At 37.9% G+C, this 19,937-nt stretch overlaps 1 protein-coding gene across 1 annotated transcript in view; it reads right to left on the reverse strand.

Moving 5' to 3' along the window:
• Nucleotides 1-19,937, reverse strand: part of LOC145683737 (BAG family molecular chaperone regulator 2) — a 35,802-nt gene that overhangs the window by 9,667 nt on the left and 6,198 nt on the right. The window contains exon 2 of the mRNA XM_081755264.1: nucleotides 13,391-13,729. Coding sequence (XP_081611390.1) covers nucleotides 13,398-13,729 — 332 coding nt within the window. The 3' untranslated portion in view covers nucleotides 13,391-13,397. The remainder of the gene's footprint in view (nucleotides 1-13,390; nucleotides 13,730-19,937) is intronic.

Below are 19,937 nucleotides of genomic sequence, written 5' to 3' on the forward strand. Positions count from 1 at the left end.
AAAGGAAAAAAAAAAATCATAGTATTTAGTTACCAGATGCTTACTCATTAAGTGTTTACTTACATTGTTATCCTTGCATTAGAATTATTACGCAACAATATTTTTGTACGTTTTATTTGCAAAAATTGTGGTCGGTTTTTATACGCATTTGGTTCAAACGTACTAACAAAGGACGAAACACTGCAACGTACTCTTTTACATATTTGATTGTTCTGTTTTGTTCTTATTTATTTAAATGGACACTCGCTGATTCCATTAACACTTACTTCGGTTCAAAGACAAAGAACGTCGGTTCAATGATTCAATGTACTGGTGAATGTGAAAATAACTATGTCAGGTTAGAGAAAGATATAAATTATTACGCGATTTTATTTATTTATTGAGAGAGAGAGAGAGAAAGAGAGAGAGAGAGAGAATGACAGGTCAAAGCAACAACTTTTCAAGATCATTCTGCTCACACAACTGTTTCCTAAGGTCGAGAGAAGAAGATGAAGTAGGTCCATTGTTTCCCATTAATTAGCCGACAGGTCCTGCTATCTATGTGGTTTGACGCTCAGTTCGTTAGATGGAAATCTGTAATAAGTACGATAATACGTACTTTATGTATTTAACAATCTTGGTAACATTTTTGCTAAAATTATAATTTTACGCGGTTTTTTTTTTTTTTTTTTTAAACAAAACATTTTAAACATAAAGCAGTAATTATGGGGTACCATAGAAATGAAATACGACATCCAATGAAGCTAAAAGTAATGCAAGAAGTGATGAAGGATAGATTCAATTCTTAAGTTTCGATGTTTAGAAATACAGTTAAATGTAGACTTGTAATACTTTTGTCATTTAAAACCTTAAATATTAGATATGTGGTGTACTCAAACTCATGTTGTAAAGTTATAGTTGTGCTTTCAATTAATTTCTGTTGTAAATTTTGGCTAATGTTCCTCAGTGTTGGAGGTACCTTATGTTACAAAAGTTACATAAAAATTTTCCAATTAAGAACCTGCAAAGCGAGATATGAAATTCATGTCTAAATTCCTTTTCAGACCTAATTCAGTTTTCTGAATTTCCTTATTTTTATGTCTTTGTTACAGTAGACTTGCGATAATCCGGCAAGGATGAGACGTGGCCAATCCCTAAACGCCAAGTGATAGAGTAAACACTGTCATAGCAGCAACGTTTGGCAGCAAATATTGTTCATCAGGAACAACAGGATAATCGTTAATCAAATGTACTGTACAACCAAAACCATTTTAAATCTGCATTTTGAATAATTAAGTCTGATAGAAAATTATTGTACCGTACTGTTCCGATTAGTTTCAAACCACGTCGACGTATTCGCGCATAGCCTGAGGAGTGATTGTTTGATTTAACCTGCGTACAAGCATTTACAGCTTTAAAAAACTCTACCATTTCGGTGCCGAGCCATCGGGCATTCTGGACTGTTGGATGCTAAACTAACGGATGTCTACTGCAGTAATAAAAGCTTTATTATTGATATTAAATGTGCCAACTTTGATTCCAAAACCTTGCCAACATATTGCACTGAGAACCTAATACTCGATCCAACCTTGCACATGTTTGCAATAAGGTGTGGCATAACAAAATGTATACAGTTTTGTTCAAGAAATTCTGTCCAACTATTTCTCTTTGGAACGTACTATATTGATATGAATAGATGCAAATACGTGGCGTATTAGAAAAGTAATGAGACTGATTTTCTTTTAATGATGAATTTCATTACGATTATTATAAATCAAGGTTATCCCCTTCAAAATACTCCCCTTGGGCAGCTACACAGTCATGGAGGCTTTTTGTTTCCAGTCTTCGTAGTAGTGCTGGAAGGCTTCTGTTGGAATATCTTTCAGCTCGTCGGTTACATTCTTCTGGAAACTATGCAAAGTACAACAGCGTCTTTTTAAGTTGACTTTGAGCAAAGATTTAAAAAACAAAGGACTGAGATCCGGCTAATAGGGGAGGAAGGGGGCTGAAGAATCACACGAGAGCTTTTTTTCTGCCAAAAAATAATAGATGCAGAGTGCCATGTAACATTATGCGTTGTCGTGGTGCAGCATCTAAGTACAAGCAATGTCTGGTCGCACACGTGCTATCCTTTTCCTGAGTATTTCAAAGACTTCTCTACAAAAAGTTTGACAATTTGTCCTGGTGGCACTAATTTCTTGTGAACACTCCACGAACGTCTACCAAGGTTCCTACTAATCTGGAGAAATCTATTTCCCTGACTTTTCCTGACCTTTGGAAGGAAATTTCCTGACTTTTGTAACAAGTATCGGATGACGTTGACATAAATAAGGTGAATATTCATATGAGAACATTTATTCTATAGAGACAAATAGTAATCAATTGCTTATACGTACAGCAATAAAAACCAAATAGGTATTGTAATGGTTGGCTAAGCTGAAATTGGTATACAATTAATGTTAGAAAGAATATATTTTGTAAAATTTCCCTGACTTCCAGTCTTTTTCCCTGAGCCTCCCTGACTTGTACCATTTTCCCTGAGTTTTCCGTGACCTTCCTGATTTCCCTGTCTACACTTTGATTTTGGATTTGTTTACTCTCACTTTCTTCGAGAATTTGAACGCTTGTGCTCTGGATAGGGATTGTTCCCCATAAGCCCTTTGCTACTTTTCATACATTACAGTAGCGGAATCGCCAAGACTTACACAAAACTTGATGGCAGAACCTTGCTCAAACTCTTGCTAGTCCATTTTTTGTAACGCACCTCACAAATGTAACTCCATTTCAAACCCTCTCAATAATCGTGCAGCAACTGTAGCAAACTCAAACTTGAACTGAGTCAACGGCAAGGGTTCACTTAACTACTATGTCAAGATGGAGGCAGAAGTGTCGTTGGTTTGTGTACAGTGTTGCTACTCTCATTACATTTTTTACACACTATATACACACACATCAAGAAAAATACAAACCGACCACTTAAACTTTTTTTTTTTTAAAGACAAAGCATTGTAATTTGCTATGTTTGGTTGCATGAATATAGTTTTCAAATAGAGGCTTTTATATATTAAGACTATATACTGAAATATGTCCAACTGACAAATTAACTAAAGCAAAATATTAATATAAGTAGAAAATACGTGTAATGTTAAAGAAGTAGAAAAGTTTGCGATAAGTTGCACACGGCTTGTTGGTACGTTTTTGTTTCCTTCAGGATATACTAACTAACTAACTCTATGGCCTATGGAACCTGGAGGTTCAATGCCACTTTCACAAAAGCTCTCCACTGATTTCTATCCTTAGCTAACTGCATTCAGTGTCTACTTTGTATTCCAATCTCTGAGAGATTCATCTTAATATTGTCCTCAGGATATACTGTATTGTTTATTCGTAGTCTTCTTTGTTTCCTTCAAATGTGAATTTTAAGTATAATTCTCTTAAGGGATTAAAAGAGATGACTCTAGTTTATTAATATTGAAAGAATAAGGTAATATATAAAGATAAAGAATACTGGAGTTAATTTTGTGGATCGTCTATGAAATATATGCTGGATCATGTAGCAGAATAACTGCGGAGATTGCCGTATGTTCTTACGTTTCTCTGTTAAATACTTGAGACATCTTCCTTATGTACGTTTCAGAAACTCAAATGACCAGTAACCACAAAACAGCATACAAGTATTAAGCCTCCCACTAGCATGGCATATTCATCAATGTGTCCTGCAACGTTGGTTTATGTTCGAAATTTCCCAAAACAACTGTTTTTTTTAAATAAATAAAAAATTCACTATTTTCAACTTTTCAGCACAGAGAAATACTTATTCTATACCCCTATGTTTCACGGAAAATATTATTTTCTGTTAATTTGATGAATTTCTGGCCAGAAGCCAAACACGTCGTTATACGACGAATGCCTGAAAATGTTGGCGTGACATCTAGGAGCAAACACCTGAACTACTTCGACTAAATGATTTAAACAATGAATCCTGTGAAAGAACCAGCACATCATCTACCAGAGTAATGCAAAATGCGCTGCACCATGCAGTCATAAAATTGTGATGCAAAAATGAATCACTATGCTGCAAAGAGTTAAAGCTCATTTCAATCTAATATGAATAGGGGCATGGTCCTCATTTAGCTTGGACCTTTAAAATTTCAAGGTTGTTAAGAACATTATTTCCTTTCCTTTTCTTTTATTGTTAGGAATCTACTGTTTAATTTCCGCAGACTGAAAAGTGGCCGAATAAAAGTCTACAACCTGCACATACACACATCTTCGTATTATTCTTGTAACTACGAAACAAACCTGAAAAGATGTATACAAGTTCTGATACATTCACTTGCATCGCAAACATTAGAACTATTAATAATGTATATTTTTGGAAGAGGATCATAGTTTGCCAAATCGAAATCTAATGTTTGACTTCTGAATAATAAATTGCGTATATGGAAATTGAGAACAACGATTTTTTTTTTTTTTAATGTTTCCGTGTTGTTTTTAAGAATGCTCCAGTACTTGCACACTAATTTTTTTAGAGAGGTTGGTGGAGAGTGATCAAGTACTCCCAAACAGCCTCTCTAGAAATGATTGTGCAAATACTAGAGGTTCTGAAAGTTGGATATTTCGACAGTTCACATACTAGTTTCTCAGTAATGTCTTGGCCCGACTACGATCGGTCCCATAGTAGTGGAACTATGGACCTTTAAAGATCATTTTTTCACGTCTTCGGCACCTTATAACTACCAAACTAAGCACTTCCAACGATTCATACGAACTTCTTTACTTATTTTGATGTGGGGGCCGCGGTGGCTCAATGGTAGAGCGTTCACCTCTGGTGCTTGGGATCCTGGGTTCAATCCCAGCCTCCGTCAAGGGAACTTTGTGGTGGACAAACACCGTGTGCGTGGGTTTTCTCGGGGTTCTCCCGATTCCTCCCACTTCTCATTCCACCATTTCATTCATTACTCATCATCGTCTCCTTTAGCCTAACCGGCATAAGCGTGGGACGTAAAACTCAAAGACTTCATTTCATTTTGATGTGATGAATCTATCCCCAAAATACTGAGACAAATTTTTGCAACACCCTATATATATATGGTGTATCTTTAATGATGGGTCAAACTTCAAGGGGTGATGGAGAATGACAAAAGAAGCTGTCATCCGAAAGTGCGTCAGTTCTGAGCTATAGCCCGCCGAAAATATACTACAATAGAACAGAAATGAATAAATCTAGAGAACAAATTGTCGGAGAAAGGCCGGGTCAAAGAAAATAGTGCATTATTTGACCTGGAGAACCGATTCAGGTACAAATCGATGAGGAACAGTGGCGGCACAAGGGGTGCTCATATAACAGCACTGGTTAAGATTGGAAATATTCGGTAAAACTTACCAGAACGATGAAAAAGGAGACAGAAAGCAATTCGAGATCCCTATTTCTGAAATGAAGCAATCCCGAGCTACAGCCTGCCGAAATTGCGATTTACTAATACAAACGAGCGAGAAAGAGAGAACGAATTGTCGGAGAAAGGGCGGGTCAAAGAAAAAAGTGCATTATTGGACCTGGAGATTCAAATCAGGTACAAATCGATAAGGAACAGTGGCGGCGCAAGAGAAGAATCACAGGAATGTTCTTATTACTATCGAAGCGTTGGGAAAAGGGCCAGGGAGAATTGACGGCGATTCAAGAGGCTATAACAAAACAGGAGGCGATTTGCCTGCGTCACGAAAGCGATATAAATTGAGGCAGTTGACAGGGGTGTAGCAGAATGTCAGATCTCAAAGCCCGGATATCACCGAAAGTTGAGAGCGATCTTAGGAAGCAGGATCCTTGGAGCAAGAAATACGTACGGCATAAATAACAAACGGAGTGACGTAGAAGGTCGGGTGCAACAATCGTACAGTGCGTGTATGGTAATGGAGAACGACACATATTAAGGCTAGACAAGACTGAAAATAATACTGGTAGGATGTGCAAATGTACTTACATTCACAGCTGATGCTCTAAATGGCGTCCCCCTGGTTTCGATGCAGACATGGCATCGCCGTAATAAGTTTGGTTTGTACAGGGTTTCTTCGATCTGTACAGGTGTGTCGTAAAACGAAAGATTTTACATAACCCCACAAGAAATCAATTGGGTTCAGATCAGGGGATCGTACCTCCCTTTCCGATCCACCTATGCAGGAAGGAATAGCTAAGGCACTGACGAGCAGCTACTCCAAAGTGTGCTGGGGCCCCGTCATGCTGAACCCACATACGTTGACGAACATCAAGAGGTACACTCATGTCCAAAATGATTGTCGCATATCTATAATGGTCTTCTTGTAAGAATATAATTTGATAATGATTTTGCAGGATACTTTTAATACTGATACTAAGTGTATAATCGGAAAATGTGTATTTGTGGTAAATTTCATATGAAAATAATTATAAATACGAAAATTAGAATGAGTAAAACAAAATGTTGCTAAATGGACAAGAAAGTTTTATTTTGGTTTTATTGTTCTTATTTACAGCTCTTTTGACATGAAATTTGCCACATACATGTCTTTGCCGATTATACACATATTAACATTATAAGATATACCGGGCGAATTCGTTATCAAATTATATTCCTACAACAACATATTTATACACATGCGACAATAACTTTGGACATGAGTGTACATCTTCTAATAATTCAGGGAGTCTTTCTTGCACGAACAATGCGTATACTGGTGCAGTTAATCGAGGCGGTAAGAGATATGGGTCCTATAAGTTTGTCACCGACGATGCCTGCCCAGATATTTACACAAAATCTCTGTTGATGCCAATGCACAATGGTACCCTGGGGATTTTCGTCGGCCCACACATGACTATTCCGGCTATTGAATACACCCTCTCTCGTGAAACAGGCTTCATCTGTGAAGAATATCACGGCATGAAACTGCAGGTCGTGCAAACAACGCTGCACTAGCCATTCATTAAACACCACACGGGGTGCGAAGTCTGTAGGATGCAGGTCTTGAGCTTGAACTTTCTGTGGATGATAGGAGTGTAGTTGTTTACGAAGTACTCTCCAAACAGTACTGTGATCAACCCCCACTTTATGTACTAATGCTCTAGTGCTTATCGAAGGTTGGTCTGTCACACGACCTCTTCAAGAACCTCTTCTTTAAAATGTGGACTCCTGGTTGTTTGTCTCCTTCCGCGGTTGTGACGTAATGGGCGCAAGTGTCCCGTTTCCCGTAAATGCCGAAATAACCTCGGAAACATGTAGTACTTGGGATGTCGCCTGTCTGGATACCTGTTGTGATACAACCTTGCAGCTGCACGACTGTTTCCATTAGCTAGCCCATACACAAGCACCATATCTGCAAGTTCTTCAAAATTGAACTCTATTTCACTCCCGCACTAAACCCACTACCAACCAAGAGCACAGAAACGCACAAGTAAAAATACTGAGAGACTACCTTTGGAATAGAAACACACCTCCTTCAGTTTAATGAACGAAACACTTCCGCCAAACGATGACGTCCATGTTCTCCGAGTAGTGTAATACAGCGTGCGTATAACTACAGAGACTCTTGTTGTTTTCTCTGTTGGTGTGAAGCAAACAACGTAGGCAACGTATGATATTCAAGCAAGGACAAGTGTCGAATGACGCTTTGAACAAGACGAAACGTGTTTTGTTGTGGGTTATTAAATAGGGCTTTTAAGAGAAGATTTATGCAAGATTGCGTGTGGGGCATTCTACTTGCTACAGCGTCGCGAAACAGGAATAATTGAGGCTAGTGAAAGTCAGGTCTGCTGATATTTACAATAATTGGTGGAATAAGGAACTAGGAGAAATCCGGAGTCACCATTTACAAGGATGTCGTCAAACACAAAACCTTACATGATTTGGGATTCAGATCTGAGTGCTTTACCACGCAACCACGATGCATCAAGGATGATCTTAAAAGACAATGTTTACATATCGACAATGTTCGAGCAATGGAGTATAGGAGCTCTCTTGTAGCTAGTGGACGCCAAGTCTAGTAGACCACTGATGATAACTCACATTTGTAGTACCGGTAGCTAGTGCAACCTACTTCGATATTAATTCAGCCATGTCTTTTCCAAACAAATACCACAGTGTACACCCTCTATTTATGTTATTCGCTCCCGACATTTCAAACGGTTCTACGTACAAGAATTATAACAGCTTCCACGTCGGATATTTGCCTCCGGCACGAAGAGTATGTCCATTTCCTGTGAACATACTCTTACGCCGCCACTGTTCCTCAACGATTTGTACCTGAATCGAATCTCCAGGTCCAATAATGCACTATTTGCCGACCTTTCTCCGACAATTCATTTTCTCGCTATCACACGTTTATAGTAGTCAATCACAATTTCGGTGGGCTATATCTCGGGATTGCTGCATTTCCGAAATAGGGATCCGTCTCTCGATTTGCTTTCTGTGTCCTTTTCCATCCTCCCGGTAAGTTTTACCCAATATTTCCGATCTCAACCAGTGCTGTCATATGAGCCCCCCTTGCGTCACCACTGTTCCTCATCGATTTATACCTGAATCGAATATCCAGGTCAAATAATGCATTGATCTTTCTGCGACAATTTGTTCTCTAGTTCTTTTCATTTTCGTTCTATTTTGGTACATTTTCGGCGCAGCTGACGCATTTTTGGATAACAATCACTCATCTTCAATCAGTTCTCTTGTCATTCCCCATCATCCCTTGAAGTCTCAGTTCTCAGGGTTATTGATTCCGCTTCAGCAGAGGGTTCAGTATCTTGTGTTGGGGTCTTTATATCTGCAATCCCATTAACCGAGGATTGCAGATGAAGTACAGACCCTGGTGCTAAGAATCTTAATGGGTTGAATTGAAAAAAAGAAAAAAGAAATGAAATCTTTATGCCGGATAGGCTAAAGGAGACGGTGATGATAAGAAATGAAGGAAATAGTGCAATGAAGAAAGTGGGAGGAAACGGGAGAACCCCGAGAAAACCTACGAGCACAGTGTTTGTACACCACCAAGTCCAGACGGCGCAAGCTGGGATCGAACCCCAAGCACCGGAGGTGAACGCTCTACCACATATGCTCTGGTGACATATGTAATGAGCAAATATGTTGCTGACTGTCATATGCACGTCTGTATTACCCAGCTAAGAGTACAGAAATCAATTAGCAGTATACCTGAGCTATCCATGGTCTAAAAGAAAGTGAATAACATGAAACATCTTATTTATTTAGTGTTTGCAAGCTTTATTTTATTTATTCGTATACAAACTTTATTTTATTTATTCAGCTATACGTACCCTTTTATTTTTGAATTTGTATTTGCACTAGATTAGCAGCGATAATACGGGAGAGATTATCGTTGAATAAAGGTAATCCTCAATGTCCGAAAACGGAGAGATTTAATTTAAAGAAATTAGAAGAGAGCAAGGTAAGAGAGGAATACCAGATGGAAGTTTCGAATAGATTCTCGGTTTTAGAAGACTCGGAGTGCACTAGTGTTGAGGATACTTGGATTGAAATTAGAGATAGCATTAAAAGTTCAGCAATAGAAAAATTGGGACACGCGGAAATACGTAGGAACAAACCATGGTTCGACCAAGAATGCATTAAACTAGTAGAGAAGAGAAAACAGGCAAAATTACGGTGGCTACAAAATCCGAATGAAACAACTACACAAAATTTTGCAGATATCAGGCGGGAAACTTCCAAAACTTTTAGAACAAAGAAACGGGATTTTTTGAAAGCTAAAATTAAGGAACTTGAAGATAATAGTAAAAATAAAAATATTCGGGACATGTATAAGGGGATCAGCGAATTTAAGAAAGGCTATCAACCTCGTGCTGATATATTAAAGAAATCTGACGGAACAGTTCTCACTGATACGGATAGCCTCTTAAATAGATGGAAAGATTTCTTTGACGATTTGCTGAACACGCAACCAAAAACTAATGTGCGTGGAGAAAAGGAGATACACACCGCAGAACCGTATATTCCAGAACCCAATCGAATAGAAGTGGAAGCCGCTATAAAGAAATTAAAGAAACACAAATCTCCGGGTGTAGATGAAATTCCGGCTGAGTTAATTTTAGCTGGAGGCGAAAAATTGTGGAACAAGATACACAAACTCATTCTCCTTATCTGGAACAAGGAAGAATTGCCACAAGAGTGGAAAGAGTCAATCATTGTTCCAATTCACAAGAAAGGCGACAAAACTGACTGTAATAATTATCGAGGCATCTCTCTTCTGTCAACATCCTATAAAATCCTTTCAAATATTCTGTTAGCAAGATTGACCCCATACGCAGATGAAATTATTGGAGATTATCAGTGCGGATTTAGACGAAATCGATCAACTATCGACCAAATATTTACCATTCGCCAAATACTCGAAAAGAAGTGGGAATACAATACCCCGGTACATCAACTATTTATTGATTTTAGAAAGGCTTACGACTCGGTTAGGAGAGAAACATTATACAACGTTCTTACAGAGCTTGGAATACCGAGAAAGCTAATTAGATTAATTAAGATATGTTTAAGTGAATCCCAAAGTAAAGTCCGGGTAGGAAAATTTTTGTCCACGAGCTTCCACGTCGAAAATGGCCTGAAACAAGGAGATGCGTTGTCGCCATTATTATTTAACTTTGTGCTGGAATACGCCATAAGGAAAATCAAAGATAGCAACCAGGGCCTAGAGTTGAACGGCATTCACCAGGTTATGGCATATGCTGATGATGTAAATTTAATAGGGGATGATAGGAGAACAGTAGAAATAAATGCAGAGATATTATTAAACGCTTGCAGGGACATGGGTTTACAAGTAAATGCAGAGAAAACTAAATACATGGAAGTGCGTCGGGACCGTAATACGGCAAATTGTGGATGCGTTAATATATTAAATAATACTTTTGATAAAGTGGATACTTTCAAATATTTAGGATCAATATTAACAGACGAAAATCATATTCACGAAGAAATTAAATGTCGACTAAAAGCAGGGAATTCGTGTTACTATTCGGTTCAAAATCTCTTGTCGTCGCGAATTCTGTCGAGGAATTTGAAGCTTAAAATATATAAAACGATAATCATGCCTGTTGTTCTGTATGGTTGCGAAACATGGTCGCTTACTCTGAGGGAAGAACATAGACTGAAAGTATTTGAGAACAGGATCCTGAGAAGAATATTCGGACCCAAGAGGAACGAGAATGGGGAATGGCGGAAGCTTCATAACGAGGAACTACATAGTTTATACGGTTTACCCAACATTGTTAGGGTCGTCAAGTCTAGGAGGCTTAGGTGGGCAGGTCATGTAGCTAGAATGGAAGAAAGTAGAAACGCTTTCAAAGTCTTGACTGGTAGACCCATAGGAAAACGACCATTAGGAAGACCTAGGCGCAGATGGGAGGATAATATTAAGATGGATCTCGCAGAGATAGGAATACAAAGTAGAAACTGGATTCAATTAGCTAAGGATAGAAGTCAGTGGAGAGCTTTTGTGAACGCGGCACTGAACCTCCGGGTTCCATAGGCCATAGAGTTAGTTATTTGCACTAGATTTATTTATTCATTTATTTATATCTAAAAAAAAAAAAAAAAAAAAAAAAAAAAAAAAAAAAACACTTATCGTAACGGCCCGATTTGAGGGCCTGAGCCGCTCCACGCCATCTGTTAGCGATTGGTGGAACTGTGTCTAGCCTAGCGAAGAACGCGTGGTTAGCGCGTCGCGCCGCCCTATCGCTAACCAGCGTATCGGGAGCTTACTAGATTTAGTGGCCTTCACGTCTTTTATTCACGTGACTCCCCAGTTTGCCTCACGCCCGGTGGACGCCGAAAATTGGGGAAGCACCGACTGGGAATCGAACCCGAGACCACGCGAAGATTAATCCAACGCTCTATCCACTAGACCAGAGTTTCTCAACCTTTTTCAACTTGCGGCACACTACGGGTGTAACTTGAATTCTCGCGGCACACTCATTGCAAATATAAAATACTATGGCATTCTTTTTTCTGTGATTACTGATCTTCTCACAGAGATGAAAGCTCGAGCACTGGTTTTCCCCTATGCTAATTCATTATGCTTATTTTTTATTCTAATTTTAAAATAGAAAACAATTGCAACGAAATACAGGACTCAGATTTTTAAAAATACGCTGTCTTTTTCGAAAACTGTATCCAACCTTTCACTAAGAACGAAGATCACTAAATAACGAACGAACAAACAAATGTCTTGTACTTTTAACTTTGCTGTTTTAACCAAAACCGGTGCATATTATTGCAATCCCACAGTTCGCCATGCGTCGAAGTCAAAACACACTTGTTGAACAAAGTGTTGTTCTGTCATTCACGTGCGAATGAGTGTTCTACAAACGTTCACTTAACGCGTACCGTACAAGTGCTTCCATTTCTCTATGTTAGCATGGCTCTCAATTGAAGCGTAGCATAGCAGCTAACAGTGGAAATGTGTACGAGCCGAAATACTGTCTGCTACACAGTAATAGATATAGAATAACATATTACAATTACAGTAATTTTTTCCATGGTAGAAATTCATAGTAATGTGAAATACAAAAATATACATTTTTCCTATGTCTTGCAATTTGGTTGCTATAGAATTAATAATTATGTTTCGATTTCCTCGCGGCACACCGGTTGGGAAACGCTGCACTAGACTACCGTGTTCAATTATTTATATCTTACTGTTTTGAAATGTCCCTTGCATTTTAATGTAACCCGGTTTACGTTCCTCTTTATTAACGAAGAGATTACACGTTATTCATCTAAAGTGCCGAAAATTAACAAAGACCATTTCGAAGGAACAGACATAAATAATTTAATTCAGTGCACTGTTCCTTTGCTACTATATTTATAAAAATTTCATTCAAGTGCCTTCTCTGTTGTCTACTTAGGTCAAATATATAATCGTAAATCATACCAAGACACGGATCAGATCATTCATACGCATTATCAATAGTAAATATAGATACACATTGCAAGAATGTCCAATATTTTAAACTCATGCGAGTTCGTTCCGTTCACATCTCATCTCATAGTATTATTTTGCTAAGGGAAAAAGGAAATCAAATGAAATCTTTTTAAGTTTTACGTCCCACGATTATGCCAGCTAGGCTAAAGAAGACAATAAATGGTGAGAAATGAAGGAAATGGTGGAAGGAAGAAAGCAGAAGGAAACGGGAGAATTCAAAGAAATCACACACACTGTGTTCATCCACCACAGGTGGAAGGAAGAAAGCGGGAGAACCCAAAAAGACACACTGTGTTTATCCACCAAACGTTCACTTGGAGCAAGCTGGAATTGAATCAAGGACTTCATGCACCAGAGGTGAACACTATCACTGAGTCACCACGGCCCCGTTTTGCTAAGGGAAAACCACGGATAAAATTAAACTGGTACTTACCACAAACTTAAGAAGTTTCCTCAATGTATTCCAACAGACCCTGCAAGCGCTTTTTGATTCTTTTTTGATCATCTATAGTGCAACCTAAAATGGCAGTTTCAAAGTTCTTGTCGGATGCTCCCTGACTGTGAGAGGAACAAGCATTCATATACATGACACACCGTGTTTTAGTTCCTTCAGGGTCTCCTCGCAGGTTCACCACCAGATTATCAATGAACCGATTCACTTGATGGAGAGCGTCCTCTTGCATTTGGTCTCGGTTTGTCTTCACCATAACTTCCACCGTCAGGCATCGACTGGTTAAACTATCAGTGTAATACATTACATCATCTTTCTCAGCTGAAATAAGACATCAGCAATCATTATGAATGAATCGCATTATATTGCAGTTATGTTGTGTAAATTAAAGATTTTACCATAAATTCCCACCATATGTAAAAGGTGGGATACATCATTTATCATTCGATCCTTTTACTAGGGATGTACACTCATGTCCAAAGTTATTGCTGCATGTCTATAAATATGTTATTGTAGGAATATAATTTGATAATGAATTCGCCCGGATTCCTTACAATGTTAGTATGTGTATAATCGGCAAAGACATGTATGTTGCAAATTTCATGTCTAAAGAGCAATAAATAAGAACAATAAAACAAATAAACTTTCTTGTCCATTTAGCAACATTTTGTTTTACTCATTCTAATGTTCGTATTTATAATTCTTTTACTATGAAATTTACCACAAATATATATTTCCCGATTATATACAAAATATAAGTATTAAAAGTACCCTGCAAAATCTTTGTGAAATTATATTCTTACAAGAAGACAGTTACAGATATGTGACAATTATTTTGGACATGAGTGTACCAATGTATTGGTACCGGCAAATGGACACCGATACATTTTCCGAACTATTTTCAATTTGTTTAATATTAACAGTGATACTTATATTTCATCAGTTTCTTTTAGACTTAAAGTTAATCTAAATTAATATGAATTGTACAATCGATTTCTTTATGCATATGTACGTTTTTGATTTGCACTACAAGTACTCAACTGATATTTTTAGTCCCGGCAAGTCTTTACTTTGACTCCAACTGTGACTTTAATCGGTTCTTATAGGTTTAGTAACATTGTGGCCCTTGTACTTATAGTATAATTCTTAACTTCGTATAGTAACATTGTGGCCCTTGTACTTATAGTATAATTCTTAACATCGTATAGTAACATTGTGGCCCTTGTACTTATAGTATAATTCTTAACAGAAGTCACAGTTGGAGTCAAAGTAAAAATTTGCCTTAGTCCCTCGATGCCAAAGGTCCTTACTAAGGTTCATGGGTGTCCGAAACAAATTTTCTAGGGAAGGGGGGGGGTCATTCTATGGTTGCTATATTACATCTGGTAGTAAATATACGTGGTTTGCTATATTATGTATACATTTTCATGAGCCAGGGGGTCGCACCTTGCCCTCCATCTTCCCCTCCAAATGGTCAGGATAGTAGACCCGTAATTTGAATCCCAAATGAGATAAGAGGTTTTGATTCAGATGAAATTGCTAAGGAAGAAACCCACAAGACGCTCACTTATTATTTTCTTCTAATTACTGATTAAAAACAATTAGTTCTAAAATTAATAAATAGTTTTATCGTTTTCGACTTCGCTTGAATAATCCTTTTAATTTTCGTGGGTGTACACAGCAACACCTGGTTCAGCAAGCATAATTTTGTAAACAACAAAAATGTTTAACGGTAGTATACGTTTGCATTATCTCTATGTAATAGAAACTAGTAAATATAAGGTTCAGTCAAATGAAAAGGTCCAATTACAAATATCCGGACAATGTGTTGCGGGAGATATTAGCCCTGTTTGCTGTTTATATCCACAATAATAAATGTTACATTTGTTGCACACGGGCATAGTGTGGCATGTTAGCAGAGGTTGGTTACTTGGAAACATATTTCCAGAAGAATAGGATAAATATCCTCCTGGAAAACATTTTAAGAAATAAAAGTAGGGATCAAACAAAAAAGTTACATGAAATACGGATCGCGATTGCCTCCTTTTCGAGATATCAGTACATCAAAATAAAGACCAAGGGAGAGAAAGACTTTTTAATGGAATAATAAGATGTAGCCAAGAATCCTGTTGGAAGGGACTATTCTGAAATTCGTAATTAACTTTCCCGAATACAGGGATACGATTGTTATCGTTGAAAATTCTATTTCCCTTCTTGGTCTTTATTTCGATACATCGATATCTCGAAAATGATATCCAAGTGCACAGGTAAACATGTGGGGATTGCAAATTTGGAATAAACTTTCCTAAAAACATAGGAACTTAACTGGAACTATTAATATACCACTGCAAAAACCTATTTCTCGCCCTCCGTCTTTATTTTGATATATCGATATATCGCAAACGATACCCAAGTACATGTGCAGGTACCCATGTGGCATTTTGCAATTCGGAATAAACGGTCCTCCCACCAAACAGGTTGCTTGACTATCTTATTATCCCATTAAAAAGTCTCTTTTTCTCCCTTGGTCTTTATTTCGATATCTCGAAAAGGAGACCATCGCGACCCGTAGTTTATATAAACTTTTTTGCTTGTAAGGATCCATACCTTCATTCCTCAAAATATTGCCCTTTCCTCCTGGGGCACCTTATATATGTATGTGGATCCTTACGAGCAAAAAAGTTTATATAAACTACGGGTCGCGATGACCTCCTTTTGATATCGAAACATATATATATATATATATACACCAAATTATAGATAAACCGAAACCAGTTTTCCAAATAAAAATTCTCAGAAACCAGTTTCAATTTTCTAAAAACCTGTTACCGTGCCCATCAGTAGCAGAAATACGGACATTACACAAAGGCGATAAAAATAAGATCTTGTTGGCATTCAAAAATATTACGCATAGAGAAGAAAAAATGAAATCTTTGAGTTTTACGTCCCACGGATGTGCCGGTTAGGCTAAAGGAGACAGTGATGATGAGTAATGAATGAAATGGTGGAATGAAGAAAGTGGGAGGAAAAGGGAGAACCCCGAGGAAATCCACGCACACGGTGTTAGTCCACCACAAAGTTCACTTGACGGGAGCTGGGATCGAACCCGGGACCCCAGACATCAGAGGTGAATGCTCTACCAGAGCCACCGCGGCCCCCCAAGCGTCGAGAAGAATGGAGTGAATTAGCTAAGTTCAACGGAAGAGAAATAAGGAAGTGTTAGGAATGGTAAGGGAGAAAAAAATCATGTAATTACAAGGAGGAAGAGAAACTGGTTTGGATGTTGACCGAGAAGGAACTGGATCATGACAGATATGCTAGAAGATACAGAGCCATAGAAAAAGGGAGCGAAAGAGGATAAAACTCACGAACGGTATTAAAACAAGAAATTTCTACGTAAAGACGAGGTTAGCTGAAGACCGGAATGAATAAAAGATTTACAGTGTGCGGCAACAATGACAGAATAATTATAATGACGAATAAATATCTTAAGTAAATCGAAAATTAAAATATATATTACACAGACAGACTCGAATCCCGAATTCCCACTCAACGAGAATCTTTACGCAATTCATCAATCAGCGATATGATTAGTTTTGTGTTTTGGGGATTCATTCCTTAAAAAATAGAGACCATTCAACTGTTCACAATTTGGAGAAGAAACACCACATAATGGATATTTCAATAGAGAACGTGTCAAAATGAAATTGATATTTTTCAGTTTAACGTCTCATAATTATGGTCGTTAGGCTAAGGAAGATGATGATGAAGCAAGTGAATAATGGAAGAGAAAAATTTATTTGGACGGGGATCGAATCAGAAAAGATCTCACATACCAGAGGTAGGCGCTTTACTACTGAGCCACCGTGGCCCCCAAGAGGACGTGTCAAAATCTTGGATATACAATCACTATTTTTATGACATTGAAACACTTTAGGTATTGTGCTGCAATAAGTGGAAAACTTCACTATCTCTTCACGATGCAGAAAAAACGCCTGTGGGAGTATCACCATTGATCTCAGCGACCGCGAAAACTATGGATTTCATACTAATAACGGGCATTTTGGGCTTTTTTTTTTAATACATATCTCGGCATCCCCCCCCCCCCACGCATACAATTGTAACTAAATTAGCAAGTCATCGCTAATGGAAGTGTCACCATTGATTTTAGCGACCGCGGAAACTATGGATTTGACACTAATATCGGTCATTTTGCATTACTTTTATGTGTCTCGGTATCTCACCCCCCCCCCCGTTGACCCCCGACCCAGAGCCGAATACTGTGAATTTGGAAGTTAATGCGATCGGAGTTTCACCACTGATTTCAGGGACCGCGAAAACTATGAATTCGACACTAATATCAGTCATTTTCTACTACTTTTAGTAGTGTCCTGGCAAACGCCCCTCTGGTTCGAATTTTGACAAAAACGTTTAACTATGATCAGGAGCCTGGACCAAGGTATTCGTGACTAAAATTTGGTAACTCTCGGCCAATTTGTCTGGTTCCCAAGCCGGTTCCGGTAAACGCCCCCCCTCCCTGGTTCGAAATTTGAAAAAAGGGTTTCGTCTTGATGTGGGGCCTGGGCCAAGGTACCGATGACCAAAATTTGGTAACTCTCGGACCATTTGTCTGGTCCCCAGGCCGCACACATACAGACAGACAAACACACAAACAAACTATTTTATCTATATTAGATAGATTCGGAAGAAGGACGACCGTTCAGCGTTCGAAATTATGGGTGAGTGATCAGGTATCGTCCTCCTAGAAGAATTTGAGAGGTAAAAAACGTCCTCTGTGCTATGTTTTCACTTATAAATAACTAGCTATATGGCCTATGGAACCTGCAGGTTCAATGCCGTTCACAAAAACTCTCCACTGACTTCTATCCTTAGCTAATTGCATCCAGTTTCTACTTTGTATTCCGAACTCTGCGAGATCCATCTCAATATTGTCCTCCCATCTGCGCTTAGGTCTTCCTAAGGGTCGTTGTCCGATTGGTCTTCCAGTCGAAGCGTTTCTACTTTCTTCCATTCTAGCTACATGACCTGCCCACCTAAGCCTCCTAGACTTGACGACCCTAACAATGTTGGGTAAACCGTATAAATTATGTAGTTCCTCGTTATGAAGTTTCCGCCATTCCCCATTCCCGTTCCTCTTGGGTCCGAATATTCGTCTCAGGATCTTGTTCTCAAATACTTTCAGTCTATGTTCTTCCCTCAGAGTAAGCGACCATGTTTCGCAACCATACAGAACAACAGGCATGATTATCGTTTTGTATATTTTAAGCTTCAAATTCCTCGACAGAATTCGCGACAACAAGAGATTTTGAACCGAATAGTAACACGAATTTCCTGCTTTTAGTCGACATTTAATTTCTTCGTGAATATGATTTTCTTCTGTTAATACTGATCCTAGATATTTGAAATTATCCACTTTATCAAAAGTATTATTTAATATATTAACGCATCTATAATTTTCTGTATTACGGTCCCGACGCACTTCCATGTATTTAGTTTTCTCTGCATTTACTTCTAAACCCATGTCCCTGCAAGCGTTTAATAAGATCTCTGCATTTCTTTCTATTGTTCTCCTATCATCTCCTACTAAATTTACATCATGAGCATATGCCATAACCTGGTGAATACCGTTCAACTCTAGATCCTGGTTGCTATCTTTGATCTTCCTTATAGCGTATTCCAGCATAAAGTTAAATAATAATGGCGACAACGCATTTTGTTTCAGGCCATTTTCGACGTGAAAGCTCGTGGACAAAAATTTTCCTATCCGGACTTTACTTTGGAATTCATTTAAACATATCTTAATTAATCTAATTAGCATTCTTGGTATTCCAAGTTCTATAAGAACGTTGTATAATGTTTCTCCCCTAACCGGGTCGTATGGCTTTCTACAATCAATAAATAGTTGATGTACCGGGGTAAAATTATAAATAAAATTTATTTATTATTTAATTATTTAAATATAAATAAAATTAAATATTAAATAAAATTTATTTTGTGGTACAACTAATTACAAAAAAAAAAAAGTACCAATTAGTAAAAGAAATATTAATATCATATTGCAACGCTTTTGTGACGTAAATTTCCATAATTTTCAACTAACAAAACCTATTAGAAAAAGTAAGATAGAAAACACGAAAACAGAGCAAAGGAAAACAAATATAAACAAAATAAATGAGGTGAAAATAAAGTCGAAAACAAAAGCACTTTCGTATGGTTCTCGATAACCTTCTATGTTATGAAAACTATTTTCTTATGTATTGAATATTTTACTAATGTATTCGATTTGAAGAAGAGAACCATTACTACAAATAACAAGTTGCCCAAGAATATGCAAAAGGTGTAGAAGAAATGCATTGTACGGAACTCCAAATTAAATAGCCAGGTCCGGATGGTCATGTAGTTCAGAGTTTTTGGGGCACACAACGTTGTACAGTATGGCCTATACCAGTGGTTCTTAATTTTCTAATGACGCCCCTTAATCCAACCTGTACGCCTACATCTCAATCCT

The sequence above is a fragment of the Thermobia domestica genome, chromosome 1, assembly GCF_964235325.1.
Source record: "Thermobia domestica chromosome 1, izTheDome1.hap1.1, whole genome shotgun sequence".
Classification (NCBI taxonomy): Eukaryota; Metazoa; Arthropoda; class Insecta; order Zygentoma; family Lepismatidae; genus Thermobia; species Thermobia domestica.